The sequence below is a fragment of the Hetaerina americana genome, unplaced genomic scaffold (genome assembly GCF_022747635.1).
Source record: "Hetaerina americana unplaced genomic scaffold, ioHetAmer1.1.p SCAF_12, whole genome shotgun sequence".
Taxonomy (NCBI): Eukaryota; Metazoa; Arthropoda; class Insecta; order Odonata; family Calopterygidae; genus Hetaerina; species Hetaerina americana.
In genome coordinates this window covers 28,029,132-28,046,630 of record NW_027286292.1, presented here as the reverse complement: position 1 = coordinate 28,046,630, position 17,499 = coordinate 28,029,132, and the positions used below count along the sequence as shown (strand labels likewise).

Below are 17,499 nucleotides of genomic sequence, written 5' to 3'. Positions count from 1 at the left end.
TACAAGATATCACAGGTGTGACAAGAATCGAGTATCAGTTTAAATAGAGGATTTTGCAGTTTGCATTAATATTGATGGATATATCACTAGGATGGATTTATTTATAGTAGCAAACAGTGAAATGCAGTAGAGCAAATCCCTTATTTAACCTTCTAGGGAGCCCAGAAAAATGTTAATTGCCGGAAAAGGAGAATTTTCACTTAAACATGGTTAATTACTATAGTGAAGGTAATACTAGTGACAGACATAAACTGTGAAAGAGCAGGATTATTATATATCTCTTAAACTATAACCATCCTTGTTTATTTATGTGTTCAATGAATAATTGATGGTTTCCGGCATAAATTTATGGAATCGATTCATATTGGAAATGAAAAATAGTTACTTTGTGATTCCACTGAAAATTTAATACAAGACGACCTGGGTTTCAACTTTCAACGTCATCTTCAGGTGACATCTCTGACAGATATCCATCTATATATATTACACTCCGGTAGGGGCAGGGATGTGAGAGGGTCAGAGGGTGGGTGTGGGAGGGAATTGAGCAATGATAGTTGAGGGAAGGGTAGAAAAAATGAGGCAACCTATGGGGAGCATTCCTCCTAATGGCAGAGGAAAGTGGGTGGGTTTTAACGATTCATAGATATAAATACAAAAACCTTATGCGTATAACATTTAATGAGGATAAGAACCCCTCTACTTCCCCCACACCCTCCCTTGACCACAAAGATATGTAGGGTGCCTCATGTTTTCTACCCTTCCCTCCAACTATCATTGCTCAATTTCCTCCCACACCCACCCTCCAACCCTCTATATAGATGGATGTCTGTCAGAGATGTCACCTGAAGATGACTTTGAAAGTTGAAACCCGGAAACCCGGGTCGTCTCATATTAAATTTTCAGTGGAATCACCAAGTAACTATTTTTCATTTCCAGTGAAGAATGAAGTTAACAAAAGCACATTGAACATCTTAGATGAATAAAATATGTCAAAGTAAATGAATTTCCCCTTTGTTATTGGAACTTAATGTAATAAGTTATAATCACATCATATTGCCCAAAATTAAGAAAAAATAATAAATGTAAAAGGAACAACTTCATGAAAAAGCACTTTAAAGCTACCTCTTGATCCTACGTATAGATGCTTCGACGTTTTAAGTCGTGAATGCGATGAGAAGATATTGTTAACATAAGAAAGAGTGAAGATGGCGGAGTGATTTCATTCTTGTATGTAATTAGGAACCATTTGCACAATCTAATGATTAACATGATTATTTAACAAAAAAGTCTGATATTTTCAACTGTTTGAATTTCTTCTGCTTATTGATACCATGAATTTTATTTTCAATTCTCTGCAGTTTGTCAAGCGTTTGCTCACAGCAGTTACCACCTAATAAGTTATTTGTTACAGTATGAATGGCAAACACTGTGTCTTGGTATGGAGGTAGAGGAACCTTTTCATCTTCTTTGTCCCCTTCATCATCACCTTCATCCAGGTTTTTGTCAAAAATGTCGTCGACACTCTGTACCTATGTTATCACGACACACGAATCTAATTTGACAAATTCTGAGAATTTACAATTTTCCTGAAGAAGATTCCAGTCTTTGTCTTTTAGCATCGTCATTATCATCACTAGTAACTTAACTGGAATTTCTACATAGCAATCAACATAAAATTCTGCCTTCCTAAAGCAGTTCGTAGATTCCTTAACTTGCTTCAAAGCCGAACAAGATATGTAGTGGTAGGCATCCAGTACACTCACTGTCTTTGCCATAATAGTCCTACCATAATCAGTCTTGCAGTGATATCAATTTGCATACAATCATTCTTCAATAGTGTGCTTTTAAAGACTGAATTATACCTTAATCCAGTGGTAAGAGCTCACTAGTGCAATTTGAAGTAAAAAATTGTAACTGTTCATTTCTCAAGTGTACATTCGGTGGATGGTCTGGATACTGATCAATAAACAGCAAAACCTTCCTGTTCTGTCTTATTTTTGCATCCCAAGCATGAAGCTGATTCTCATACAGGGTGGGGCAACATAACTTCCTTTTTTCAAATGCAAAACGCTTTCAAAAAAGGTAGTCATGTTGCCGCACCCTGTACATTTCTGAGTATATACATACTTCGGAATTAGCTGTTCATGTGATAAGCACTGTTTTTACATGTTTGAAGCACTTAGGGCTCTTTGATTTACTAACCATTAGTGGCTGAAGTTTCTGCATATCAGCATTTAATTCATTGGACAGGAGAAGACCCTGTCTCAACCCAATCAACATTTAAAACATCTTTTGGGCTATAGTCTTCAAGAAGGGTATTCAATTCTGACACCTTCCACCAAGTTTTGGTCTGGACATCAACACTTCTAATTTCACTGCTCTCAGCCTGGTATGCAAGATTGTGCTTATTTTTAAGCCTATAAAACTAACTATTTTATCTGTGAAGTCTTCGATTCCCAATCTTTTGGTGATGTGCAATGGTTTTTCTCTTAAGATGATACCATATTTGAAGATCTAGCCCTTAAAAACTAATTTCTCAGTAATTGTTAAAATTTTTCATTCTTGGAATGCTTGATATATTTTCTCATTTTAGGCAAATGTCTATGCTTGTTTCAGAATCAAATCCTGATTTTTACTATTGTAGTCATTGTAAAGGCTGGCAGTCGTAGATGTTTTGCTATTTGAATATGGACCTCATTGAGAATCAACTTGTTCTAACATTTTTATTTTGTCTTTATGTCAAAATGTTCTTTTTATCACCTCTTCTTCACATATTCAAGCAGGATAAAATTTATGTTCCCAAGTAATTTAGGAAAACTTTACCCATGAAAGTCTGAGCACCTCACCGTTCATCAAGTGTAATATAATGTGTCAAACTTCAAAATCTTGTGTAGTTTTTATGCAATAAAGTTTCAATGCTCTTTGCCATTCAGGAGCCTTTCACCGTTATAGCTGTCATTGAGGCAGTACAGTTGATCCCAATTGTCATTTACCAGTTCTTGAATTTTTCTCGCTGCATCAGGTTTGGGTCAGAATTCATTTTCATTCTTCATAATTTCAACCAACATGAGAAAAACATTGTCTCCTGCAGGTTTCCTTCCAATCTATAAATTATTTAGCTAACTCCTAGTCCTGCCGAATGAGGTTGTGAGTTTAAATTTCCGTCACACTGGTGCTTGTACCAGTGCTATGCTGCTGTATACAATTAGGCATTCCCTAAAAACGTTCACATTACTTCTCCCTCTCATATTATTTAACTGTATGTGTACAAAATGAAGTCGAAAACGTTTTTATAATAAAGACTGATTTACATGAGTAACTTTTAGAATGGGAAATTGTTTTACTCTGGCTGATAGTGTCACAAATTGAAATTGAAACTGGAAAACTGAAAGTGAAATCGTTTAAATGTGGGGTTCCACTTAAGTTAGAATAATAGTAAATTTTATGGAACCTGATAATTTTGTCGTAATTTCTGGGGAAATGTAAATTCTGATATTGCAAACGAGGGATTTAACTGCAAAATGGTGATGTCAGATCTTTCGATGAAGAGGTGGAATCATTTTGGTTGATTAGGAAAATTAGTAAAGTGGCGCTCTAATGGTGAAAGATATATATAGCAGGTTAACCAGACGTGATATAAGGTGCAGACATGGCTCTTCATAAAAGGTGTTAAATTTATTCCATTTTCAAAGACTTGTAGACTTAAGCACAGTCTACAATTAGGGGCAACACATGTGAATGTCCTTGGTGTACAAAGATTTCTCTTGGAGCCTCTGCATTCACACCACATATTTCATAGATGGAAGTGGTGTAAGTAAATTCATAATTTTAGTATCCATTCAAGTAAATGTTACTTGTTAGTCACTGGGATAGGCAACTATTAGCTTACCAGACCATTTTCACTCTAAGGATGAACCGTTATTTTTATCAATCTTTGCTAATAATGCCAATAATTTTATAAATAACTTGCTTTTGTTTCCTGCAGCTTTTTTGAATTAACATTTAGGTCTTGGTATGATAGTTTGCCATCACAGTTACCATTTCTTTGTTTCATGATAAAAAATAAATCTTTTCTGGCCACACACATGATAATATGTAAAGAATGAACTTGGAATGCTTGTTGTTGTCATTCATTGTGTATCTTAAGGACTAGAGGTTTTTACATGGTCACTGAAGCAGGATGATGCTAGTAGATTGGAGGCTTATGAAATGTGGGTGTGGAGAAGGTAAAATGGACAGAAAGGAAAAAAATGAGGAAGTACTAGGCATGGTGGGCAAGGAGAGGGGTTTGTTAGGGGAAATCCAAAGGAGGAAGGAAAAATGGATGAAGGGTGTATTAATTGGCTGTGGGATGTTGAAGACTAATAGAGGGGAGAATGTTGGGCAAACGAGGAAAGGGAAGGAACAGGATAGGGATATTGGTTGGGATCAAGGGAGGAAGTACACAGAGATGAAGAGGGACTTGTTGGATTGTGTTTTGTTAGGAGTCATAAAATATTTATTTGGTAGTTGTGTCTATCCAAAACCTACCTTAACCGTTTACCTTACTTATAATAATAACATTTTATTATTTATCACAGCTTCCATGACTATCTTACTTTATGTGATATCTATTTCTACTTCATACTAGTCAACAAGTAATGGTAATATTTTATAGAAAATTTGAGGAAAATTTCACCGGACAAAGTGTAAAATTACTTTAAACTTTCTGTACATGCTGTTTGAGCCAACAAGCCTGCAGTGAGAATGTATTTATCGTTTATCTCCTAAGGAGGTGTCTGTGATTACACTAACATCTCTTCATTGTCTCAGAAGTAATATATAACAGGATGTCACCTTCGAAATATTGTTGTGTTTTCCAACTAATCTGCTATGGCTGATATGTTAATGTTCTGAATTGGATGTTTTAGCAGAGAATGTATTCCATTTGTCATGGGCAGAGTTTGTTTAATCACCAAACACAATATATTAAATAAATAACTTCTAGGTGTATATAGTCACAATTCTTTTTTAATGTAATAATTTGATGTCTCACTCTTCTGTGCTTCACTTGACGAGAAGACACTTAACACACTCATTTTTTGTGGTGCAGGGACGTTCAAGAATGTTTGCATGCCACCAGTGTTGCAAGTTCATTTTAGTAAGTTTGTCAATGTGACTCAATATTGTATGATTTTGACTGGATTCGCTTCATGATTGATAATAACAAAGCTTTGCACACTCAAAACACTTTTAGTTACAGTATGTTTTTTCAAGGTAATATTTATATCTGACATGGGAAAACGGGCTTAGAAGTAATAGTAGGATTCTTAAACATGTTTGTGACATAAGCAATGGCAATTTTCAGCTATCGTGAAAAAAGGTGTAACTGCAAATTCTCTTTACGTAATTGGAGTGCCATGTAATAAACTTTGAAACAAAAGTTTATGCCTTCAGAGATTACATAGCTTAGAAGGTTGTTAAAATGTTTTTATTCTTGGTAAAGTCATTATTTATGATTTCATTGGAGCCTCTTGAAATAGTGCTGCATAAAGTGAAACCTTACTGCCCTGGGCTATATCGTGATGGGTAGTCTGCATTCAGCAAAATTTGGACTATTTGGGGATGTGACACCTATAGTCCCATGGAGTGTCCAACACTTTTCTAGTGTATTAGTCATTGGTGATGACTTCTAATGATTTTAAATGATCCACTAGAGCCTGCAAGAGTAAAGTATTCCATTTCAAATGAGTAATTAAAATTAAATATTAAAATTTTTCCCAATAATTCTGTAATCTAATGAAGTGGAGAAGTAATGATAAACAATAATAATGTATACCAGATATTTCAACTATGGTTTATCCTTTTTATCTATTTTCATGTTAGCATTGGCAGAAAATTTTATAAGGGATTCAATATTAATAAGGAAACGATCCTCATTGATAATTCAAAAAACTGTGTGGCCAAGGAAACGTCTGTGTTGATAGTTTATTGCCTAAGTTTAAAAAACAAAGTCATAGAATATCATCGCTTTATTCAAAGCACAGGGGCAGATATATTGGGACAAAAAGATGGTTATCCAGTGATATCACAGACATTGAAATTTTCCCGAAATTCTTTTGTTTACAGAAATGAAAGAGCTAATAGAATTGGGGCGGTGCCTTGCGTCAGCAGGGCTGAGGTAATGCCAGATGATGGAGAGCATTGTTTACTCAATTAATAGTCCTTGATCCAAAATAATTTATGTATGCACATTTTACAGGGCACTGGACGACAAAGATAATTCAATACTAGAACTAGATCAGCAAATCAAAGGTTTCTTACCTCATCACAATGATCATGATGTTATAATTCAAGGTAAAACTCCGGGCACAAAGAACGAATAAAAAAAAGTTTTCTTTCCTAAATAAAACAATTGTTGATTGGAACACCTTACCTGCAAAACTATTCGAGCCCTTTCCTAAAAGAGTGCATACTTCTAAGAAAAGATGTTAGGAATTTATGTAATAATTTGATTGATGTGTGGTGTAAAATTGTATGTAACAGCTTAATTTTTTTTTAATTTATCTTTTTTTTCCCTTGCTGATTGATTGATGTTAATGAGATAGGGATTTTCTTGTTTTGTGAAAGAGATTTTTGTTTGGAAGTTTCATTTAAGTGTACATGGGACTTAAGTGCCACCTGACACTGTCTATCTGCACATGTAAATTTTAAAAATAAATAAATAATAATCGGTGAAGATTTCAATGCCCTATCTATTGACTAGAGCACATATAGTTTTAAAATGGGGGTAAAGACCAAGATATCTGCGAATCGCCATTGAATTCTTTTATGCTCAACTCCTTGCATCAACTTGTCACTTCCCCTACCTGGGGAAACAATATTCTTGATTTGATAGCATCGATCATTACTGAAAAAGTCTCAACTCTATTAACTATAAAAGGAATTAGTGAGCACAATTCGGAAATAAGAAGCCAAAAAGAAAGAGACCTAATGGACTATTACGTGTCTGACGGAGTCAATTTACAAGTTTTAAGAAAGATAGTACTCACCAAATACTGAGGGTATGTGTAATCATTTCCTTGAGGTAATGTGCTTGGCAATCAACTAGCTCATTCCCAGTAAATTTATAAAAGATAACACAGAACCTAGATTTTATAACTCGGATGTTAGAAAAGCCTTGCAATGTCAAAGGCTATGATGCAGCGAGAGGAAAAATTTTAGGCATATCTTAAGTGACAAAAGAATTAAGATCACTTATGATTAATAGATATCTAGGGCGAATGCCAGGAAAGAATTTTGGAAAGTGTAAGCGAATTCAAAGGGAAGAGATTAGTGGAAAATTTGAAAGAATATCCTGAAGCTTTTTGGTCATATGTCTGAGGGGTTCAGGGAAATAAGTCAACTGTTAATTTATTCAAAAATGATACAGGTGAAATAGTAACCAGCAGTTTGGAAAAGGCTAACATATTAAATTCCTTCTTTCAAAGCATCTTCAGCATGTCTCACCGAATGTCTCCTTTAGCTTACCAAATGGTGCGTGTCAACTGGTGCACAAAATTGAAATCTTGTATAATGGAATAGAACATTTGCTGAAAAATATTTAGCCTAATAAATCCTCAGGGCCTGATCAAACATCCACTGGTATAAATTGATTAGCTTCAGGCGTGATGTGGTGGAAGTCGAACATAATGAATATATCATCATCAGGTAACAAAATTAAGTTGTGTGCCATCTTATATACATTTATGATCCTGGAAGGATAGGAGAGGGAAACGAGGGATGGAGGGGGTAGGAAACGAGGGGGGGAGGGAGAGAGAGGGGGAAGACAAGGGGGACTTACAAAGGATAGCAGAAAAACACTCTCGACCTTGCTAAAATTAAATCAAATTTAACAAGGTTGAAAATTTAACAAGGTAAAATGAAATTAAATTTAACAAGGTCGAAACTCTGTTTTTCCGCTATCCTTTGTAAATGTCTCCCTTGTCTTTTCCTCCCCACCTTACCCCCTGTCCTGTCGTCTACCTTCCTTCTGGAATCTTAAATGTATATAAGACAGCACACAACTTCATTTTGTTACATGATGATGTTGTAATACATCGAAACCCAGTCGTAAAGTAAAAATTTTATCAAGTGGAAAAGTGCTATGATCAGTTATTCATCATCCACTGGTATTTTTAAGGATCAACCTTCAGAAATTGCACCATGTCTAGAAATCCCATTTAAGAAATCGCTAATAGATGACAAGGTTTCTAGAGATTGGAAAATGGCTAGCGTAACGCTATTATTTAACAACTGAGACTAGGTAATTACAGACCTATTTCCCTCACATCCATTTCGTTCAAGGTTATGGAACAAATAATTGCTATTTCGATTGTGAGACACCTCGATAATCAGGAGTTAATAATGAAAAATCAGTGTGGTTTTGGAAAGGGTAGATTCTGCAAGACACAATTTGTGCTTTTTGTTCATGATATTCTTACTTCGGGAGAGAGCGATGTTACAGTAGATGCGATTTTTCTAGATTTTAAGAAAACCTCTGACGAAGTACCTCGTAGTAAACTACTTACAAAGGTAGAAGCATATGTCATAGATAAAAATATCCGGGGTTGGATGAAAGAGCTTTTGAATGGTCGGGTACAAAGAGTAGTCATAGATGGAGTTAGCTCAGATGCAGTAGAGGTTACTTCAGGTGTTCCACAGGGAAGTGTTTTCATGCTTCTTTAATTCCTACTTTATGTTAATGACATTCACTCCATAGTCATTGGTAAGATGCACTTTTTTTCCGACGATGCATTGGTTTACAGTCATCCTGAGGACACAGCAGCTTTATCAGATAAACTTAATGCTATGCAGTGAGACACTTGGCAATTAAAATTAAACTTGCAAAAGTGCATATTGATGAATTTTTGGGAAAATAGCAATCCCCCACCAAATGCTTATTGCATTGGGAAGCCGAAATGGAATGTGTTGACTTGATGAATACCTAGGCGTTATCTTCACTCACAACCTCTCCTGGGTGGAACTCATAAGGGGAGAGCTAACAAAAAATTAGGATTTAATGGAAGAGTACTGGGGAAATGTGATGAAAAGGTCTAAAAGAAATGTTCACTTGTTAGGCCTCATTTAGAATATGCTGCTTGTATATGGAATCCTTATGAAGTTGGATTGATTGCCGAATTGGATTGTGTGCAGTGTGGAGGAGTTAGATTTGTAAAACATTTTTATGTTAACTTAGTAGCTTATCCAAAATATTATAGCACCTAGGCTGGGAATCACTGACAGAGCGAAACTTAAATTTCAGGTTAAATCTCTTGCATAAATTGGAAGGATGTACCTTTAGCAGTGATGTTGAAAATGTATTATTACCCCTATCATACTCTGGTAGAAGAGATCATGTCAATAAAATTAGAGAGATTAAGTGTTGAACAGATAGATTTAAGGTTTTTTCCACGGACGAAAAGGGATTAGAATAACATTGTCCGACTGTGATAGGGTCATATTCAGGTCAAAATTAGTCTGGTGTGTATTCACCCCCTGCCACACACCCAAGTGGTGGCTTGCAGGGTTTATCAATAAATAGATAAAATAAATGTGTTGAGATAAATCTTTCACTTTTTTAAATGATGCCCAGCCCCAGTGCTGGCGGGCAACATCCTTGCCTGCCAATGCAGAGGTCGTGGGTTTGATTCCCATCTAGGTTGTGTACCTTCACCTTATTTGTTATTGTCTCTAATACTATATTATTGGAGTAGAGCGTTGGACTACTGACCAGAGGGTCCTGGTTTGATTCCTGGACATGTCTCAGGTTACCCTCAGCTTTACCCAAGCTGTGTGATTTTTCGGGAACCAGAACTTCCTGGGGACCCATAGTTTGTGTTATGTTTTAAGAATAGTTTTTAATGAAATTTTCTGCAAATATGAGGCAGTAGACTACTTTTTTCCTCTTGTTTGGTATAAATGCCCCTCCTTGCTTACCCTATCCTGTGGTGAAGTCTGCATGTGATTTTGATGCAAACCCTTCTCTGGGTCTTGCTTAGAAATTGCTCAACCCACAATTGAGCAAATCTCTTGTGTTTTGCTGGTAAGGGAAGCATAAGCTCTGTCCTGAAGTGTAGGGTTCAGCCAAAGGCAAAAATCATCTATTTGTGTTGGTACATTACCTCAGTAAGGTTGAAAAGTAAACATGAAAGTTGAATGGTTAGAGAAAAAAATTTGTTATCTAGGTAATATTTTTTTTCATTTTAGAAATTATTTATTTTTGTTATATAACGTACATGTATTACCCAAATTGATTTTATTTTTATGTCATCTATCATTTACATTATCTTTGGCTTCCATTTTCAATTGATTAATTTTTGACTTTTAAGGTATATTCGTAGGTTAATTACTATGTATGCTGATTTTCTAGCAGTAATTGAAAGGATTTGAATTTCCAGGTATGCTTTTAAATAAGCAGGAATATTAACATAAATGACAATGTAATGTTTTTTTCATGCCAAGGGCCAATCATTCCAAGAATTCAGTTTTTACTCTAACAACACCCTCTAATGGGAGGGTGTTGCTAGAGTAAAAACTGAATTCTTGGATGATTACTGTATCTATTTGCATTTTATAGTTTTCAGGGGATAGGGATAGTGAAGTGGCTAATGTACTGGCTTCCCACCTCGGGGAGCTGGGTTGAATCCCTGAGATAGCAGGGATTTTTGGTAGTATCCTTATATTCTGGGTGCTCTTTAGAGTGCACTTAAATTGGGGTATGTTGCCTGTCGGATGGGGTGTTAAATAGTGGCCCCCTTGGGACCTAATATTATGAATAGGCTAATTCCAATGCTGGGCTTTTTTCTGTCCTCCTTCCATTCCCTGAATAGCGTAACCAGCCGAATGCATTAATCAACCTTAAGATTCTCTGAATGATGAATCTCACATAGCAATAAGCCCAACATCATGTGAAATTCACACATCAGGATAAGGGGTCACTTCTTATTCCTCTGCGACAAATGGTTTCCGAGGAGGTTCTGGTACCGAAAAAATCACACGGCTTGGCTAACCCTACTAAATTACCCACATTCCCTAATGGTGCAATTGACTTCAGCTATTGGTTGGCTCCCTTAAAAATTACTTTGGCTTTAGCTTTGATACTGGTGACTAGATTGTCATATGTTAAATGGCTATGAGTAGTGGTAGCATCAGAAGAACATGGCAGTAGATTGTAATTCTAGTGATTTTACTTTTTATAAATTTGAAATTTAATATGGACTAGTGCCTAATGGTTGAATTTTTCCCTGGACATAGACAACCAGGGTTCAATTCAGGTTAAAAAATTGGAAGCATTTTTGTCAGATTACAAGGTAGCCATTTTAATGTGTCATTGATGTACTATGTAAGAAATAATAAACCATTTCAACTTAAAATTCCCTGGTGATTGTTGAGGGTGTGAGACTGAATGCTCATTCTTGTTCCATTTGCTACTGATTATATTTTGCTTGTTTTCTTTCACATCTCCATTAGTGATTGAATACATCCCCTCTAGTTGTGTATATAGGGGGTGATTTATTGCCTGTTAGCATAGTATTCATTCTTTTTCAGAGACAAGTATTTCTTGACTTAGGGGATTTGCTGAGTTCTAATTGGAAACCCTATGAATATGAAAGAGATATCAATATTAATGAAGGAATGCTACTTGGAATTCTTTAATGTTTAGCAGACTTTCAATGAAGCAATTTTTCAATTTTATTGTATCCCTTTCGGTTTGTCTATACTGATATTTCCACTTGCTCTATACTGATGGTATTCGGTGTTTGTTTCTTATTATCTTAGGTCTTGTTCCTAAAATTCGAGGGATCAGTGCCAGTTCCAACAATGTTGCAAGAACGTATATGTGCACTACGGTGGATCACTATGCCTCAACTTATGGTGATAAAGGATGGGGTTGTGGTTATAGGTAAATCACTCTGGCAAATAATTGTTTCATGCATTATAATTTAGCATGAATTTGAGTTTAATATAGGTTTTTCTGGTTTTTGTTCTTGCTAGATGGTTCTGTGCATATTACAAATTCTTTCAGTATTTATTATTAAAGACAATTTTTAAAATGGTGCATTCATGCTTTCAGCTTTCGTTGTGTATTATTCAAAGGCATAATTTTATATAGTTGTGTGCTTTCATGTAGGGGATTCGTGTTGCTTTCCCTCTAATGTCAGTGAACTACAAATAAACTTATCTATGTAGTGTCCTCAGAAAAATAGTTGCAAATGAAAGTTTCTTAGTTAAAGCAGAACTTGTATTTTTAATGACTTGAAGGAAATGTTCCACATTCAATGAAGCTTTAAATATTGCTCTTAAAGAATTAAACTTTAAATTGTGTAGTTGCGAGTAATTTATAATTTAATTTATCTAAAGTAATTTTACTCTTAACTTGAAGTCTTAATTACAAAATAATACGAACTTTTTCTTGAATAATTTTATGCATGGCACATGCACAGTCTAGCTTTTTTTGTTGACTGCTAAAACATTGCAAAGTTGAGCTTTTTGTGTGGATTGCTTGGAACACTATTGCAGTAGGATGCTTTACATCTTGTGTAGACTCCTGAGAACACTTTTTAATTAACCATTTATAATTTGCTTCATTTAAGTGCATCCATAGTCAACCTGTATCACCCATTTTTGCAAATGGTTTAGTACTTTATTATGATGTAATACTTTTGTATTAAATTGTTTCTTTAATTTAAAATTACCCAACACTAAAACTTAAATTATGGAATGTTGTTTTTTTTTGATGGCCGTGGCAAGATCATCATTCCTTCACCTTTGACTCCTTATCATATACCTATTTTAAGTATTTATAGCTAATGAACCAAAGTAATCCACAGCATGGGTACAATTTGTCCACAAGGCAGATATAACTGCCTTACTCAAGCATCAAAAATCTCTTTATGTTAGGAGTATTGACCTGACAAGTCAAAGATCTGTTGGTTCAAGTCCTGGTCAAGGAAATGTTTTTGCGCTTGTGATCTGCATCCTTTTACCTTCCCCACCAATCCTGTGTTTGTCTTTTATGTGTGTTCGTATCCCTTTTCCTCATACATATATACAGGGTGTGGTGGTTATCTCTGGACAATTTTCAATTTGAATTTTCCGCCATAAGGTAGTTCCACTGGAGGTCGCAATTGGCGTTCTTGAAAGATATAGGCATCTAGGAAACAGTCATAACCTCAAAATGGCCACAATGTTATGTACAAGTGTGGAGTACAATGGAAGAGCCGCTATTATCAAAAGTGTTCACGCTGGGCATTCGCCCAGTGAAATAGTTTGATTCTTCAGGCACCCTAGGTTAACTGTTTACAATATTGTGGCTGTGACCCGGTGAAGAAACCTCATTCAAGGAAAAGCTCAGGTGCTGATTTCAGATGATTTTTACAAATTTTTGCAACTTTGCAAAACTTGAAGAATGTCGTGAAACCTTGGATGGTAACTGTGGCCTCGGGGAGACAATATACCTTTCAGCAGGATGGTGCACCAGCTCATGCAAGTCATTTAGTCCAAAACTGGCCCTCAGATAACTTTGACATATTCTCATCAAAGGAGTTCCGGCCCTCGAATAGCCCAGATTTGAACCATCTCGACTATCATGTTTGCAGCGTAGTGTGAAGAGTTAGCAATAAGACTAGGCACCCTAATGTCCCATCTCTACGCACCGCTATCATAGCAGCTTTCGCGAATATGGACAGCGCTGTTTTAAAGAGTGTGTGCGATCGATTCAGGACAAGATTGGAGGTGGTCATTGCAGCTGAAGGGGTTTATATTGAGTAATGCTACTCTTGACTGATACCACTACTTGCATGTAAAAGGATTTACATTTTCATTTGTATATTTTTTAAATACATATCATTTTAAACAAAAGTTTCATTTTTCCGGATTTAACTGCTGTACCCTGTAAAAGGGAATGAAGGTGTGCTTGCCATTTGGTGGATTTTCGTGTTTGAATGTGTAATTGGCCATTGTGCCTTGTTTCCATTTGCTGGCTTAGGGTGCCGTGAACCACACTTGTTCTTATTCTTCATGAAATTTTATGATTGCTTTCTCTTCTATCCTTTCCTATGATATGTTTGTCCATTTCTCTTTTGGTGTGAGAAACAGCTTCTTGCATTTGCTTGTGGTGTAGGAGTAGTTTTCATTGTGATTTCATTCTACAGACTGATATAAATAGGAAATCAATATATGATTATACTCTATGTAAGGTTAGGGTACTATTTATTGTATTTGAATTTTTTGTCACATATGATGATGTCTTTTGACAGGTAATTGTGTTCACAAAAATTATTTCTAAAAACATGCTGAAGGGCAGAAATAGAATAAAAAATGTAATTCCAAGTCAAGCATTGCTAATTTAAATTCACTGGATATAGGACTGAATATAATGTGCTGAAGTAATTTTGTTTTTCCATCTAACATTTTTATGCAACTTGAGTCAAGTCCATCGTGTCCACTCGAGCTTTTTACCAATTACAAAATTCAATAATTTTGGGTTTTTTCTTTGCATCATCTCCTATCTTTTCGCCCTGATGCATTGATGATAGTTAAATACTGTTTTGTTTTTTTTGGCACATAACTGAACATCGTTAATTTTTCGTGAAAGCCAAACACAGTGGATAATTCTTCTCGCGTTTTTGCGCATATAAAATTCGGGAAATCGTTGCCAGAACTAGCAGACCCAAGGACTCCTTCTTCCCATGGACAATACGGGATAGCAACTGCAGTATTATAGATAGCAAAAATTCCACTTGCCACCCTCTGCATCTAGGGGATAATTATTTCTACTCAATTGCATGCTCTTTCACTAAACTCATGTGTTTTGTTGTCATAACCCATTCTTTCTGAATGACTCATTAGTGTTCTATTCATCTGTTTTTAAGTCTTCCCTTCAATATCACTCGTCCCTCTCTGCGGGTGGACCCACCCACTACCTGCAACATTGGGTTGCATTCCATGCCTTTCCCAGTCTCGTTGGGGGGGAGAGCGTTTTGTGTTGAATGTTCATGTGGTGTTTGAGTTTCGCCTTCTTACTTGTTGTGTTCTGGCTGGCACGTTGTTGGAAGGCTTTCGTGCTGTATCCTGGCGTGTAGATGTTTTTTGGTTTATGGCATATGTGTTTGCATGAGTGTTAGATGAAGGGATTTTTGCATGAGTGTGTACGCCGCTATGGGTGTAGTTGTTCATATTGTTCATTTTGCATGTGGTATTGTTCCTATTTACGGGTGGTGACCTAACACCCCCCACCACATGCCCTTGCAGTGGTTTGCGGGGTATCATGTAGATGCAGATGTAGATACTTTGATTCCATGCTTGGCTGGCTTTGATGGAATATATTGAGTAAATTTAGTTCAACCCTGGTATGCAAAAAGTTGCTTGTCGATTGTCAGGTGCTCTGTTGGCTTATAATGTTTTGCCAAATTACGATTGAGCATTGTCCAAAGGTCTCGCCTCTTGCCATGTGCTGAGCATAAGTATTGGCAAAATGAATGAAACGCAGGATGTTCCAGAAGCGATTAATCCCCAATGCTGCACGGTACAATGGATGTGAGTAAGACTTCCAGTTTTCCCTTGCATTGTTAGTATTTGAGTTATTGGTGCCAGAGTTTATCAGAAAAGCCAGGAATGCATAAAATTCCTTAAGCTCAAAACCTTTCCTTAAGAGTAGTTTTTCCCCTGGATTTTTTCATTATATGCTGCATATGTTGAGCTTGCTTTTTTATTCTTATGATGCATAATGATAATCGCCATTTCTGGAGTGAAAAATAGTGTGATTGTGTTGTGAAATGACAGCATGTTGGTGTTCCCATTAGGTCCATATCTCTGTTGCACAACATTATGCCTTGCAACTTGATGTTCCCTTGTGGCTGCTTCAGCCCACTGAGTACCATCTTTTGCTGTCATTCCTGACAGCAGTAGGTGGGTACCCGGGTACCCAGTTATAGAACGAATGGTGAAAGTTTGGTTATGGACCGGACGGTTAAAGATAAGCCTCTTATCATTAAAATGGCATAAGTGCAAGTATTCCAGAATTTTATGTCAGTAATTTTTTTTGGAGCTATAGGTCATAAAAACACATGCTAATTAATATGATTTTTGTAAAGTGAAATTTTCAAGTTATGAACATTTTCTGCAACCATGTTTAACATGAAAGTTAAAAATTTTCTGGCTATGCTTTTGTGCCTTTTTCAAGGGTTAAAGTAATAATCATTTTGGAGAATCAAATGCTTAAGTCATGAGGTGATTGCCAATACCTAAACCTCTTGGATTACTTAGCTACTGCTCACATAAATTGCCTTTGGCAGAGTGTAGGCTGTAATGTAATGAATTTCTCAAGTTGTGGAAACATTAATATTTTGTGTGTAATAGTAGTTTAGTATGTGGAGAAATGTCATGGTGTTTTTATAGAATTCTTGATTAAAGAATTTTTGCAGCTACTGTGAAGAGCAATGATTCAGTAATATTTGCAATTTAGAGTTCATCTAAGCAACAAAATATCATGCTCTAAAAAGTTTTTGTGTTATAAATATTACTACTATTCAATAGTTGTACAGTCAACAATGGTAAAAGCCACAATTGAGTTTCTTGTGTTATTTTAGTAATGAACGATATCTTAAATATTGCATGAGAATGTAATTTGTTTTTAGTGTCTGGAAGTACCAATAACTTTGAGGGTCTTCATTCTTGTAGTAAAAACTTTGTATTCTAGTTAGAATATTATTTTCTGAACAATACTTCAAATATCATAAGTCAAAGTCACATTACTGGTTATCAATTTTCATTCTCTAGGAACATGCAGATGATGGTCTCATCTGTCCTCCACCACACTGGCTACAATGAACAGCTCTACAAGCCCTCATTGATGGGAGGAGGTATTTATGGTATGAGTGGAAGTGGGGCAGGCTCTCGTGGATGGGGGGCTTCTGGCACTCAGGGTGGCTTGCTTAGTGATGCGGCCGTGAGTCGGAGTGCAATGCCCTCCATTTCTCGGCTGCAGCAGCATGTGGAGTGGGCTTGGAGACAGGGTTTTGATTTACAAGGCTGTGACCAATTGGGAGGGAAACTTTTCAATACTAGAAAATGGATTGGAGCCACTGAAGTTGTTACCTTCCTGTCATCACTCAGAATAAGGTATTCTTTCATCTTCAAGCATATGTACTTGTATTTTCTGATAACCATGAATTGATGGTAGTAGAGAAGGAGACCACATTGAAAGCAATTGCACTCCCTGAATTTCTATATCAACCCATTTTAGAAACTAGAGATAGTTGAAGCTGATTCTTTGTGGAAATCCATTTGTGAAGCACAAAGGAAGAATCGAAAAGACTTTGCATTTCCACTGGAAAGAATTTATTACTGTTGACTAGTTTCACTACATCTAAGCAGTCCAGATGATGCTACAGTATAGCAAAACTATTTGACAGTAATAAATTCTTTCCAGTGGAAACTCATTTTTTAAATTCTAACTTCATGCTTTACAATTTTTGA

General features: G+C 36.1%; 1 protein-coding gene across 1 annotated transcript in view; it reads left to right on the top strand.

Moving 5' to 3' along the window:
- The window catches only part of LOC139685897 (zinc finger-containing ubiquitin peptidase 1-like), a 49,899-nt gene that overhangs the window by 19,254 nt on the left and 13,146 nt on the right, over positions 1-17,499 (top strand). The window contains exons 6-7 of the mRNA XM_071583029.1: positions 11,800-11,923; positions 16,801-17,142. Coding sequence (XP_071439130.1) covers positions 11,800-11,923; positions 16,801-17,142 — 466 coding nt within the window. The remainder of the gene's footprint in view (positions 1-11,799; positions 11,924-16,800; positions 17,143-17,499) is intronic.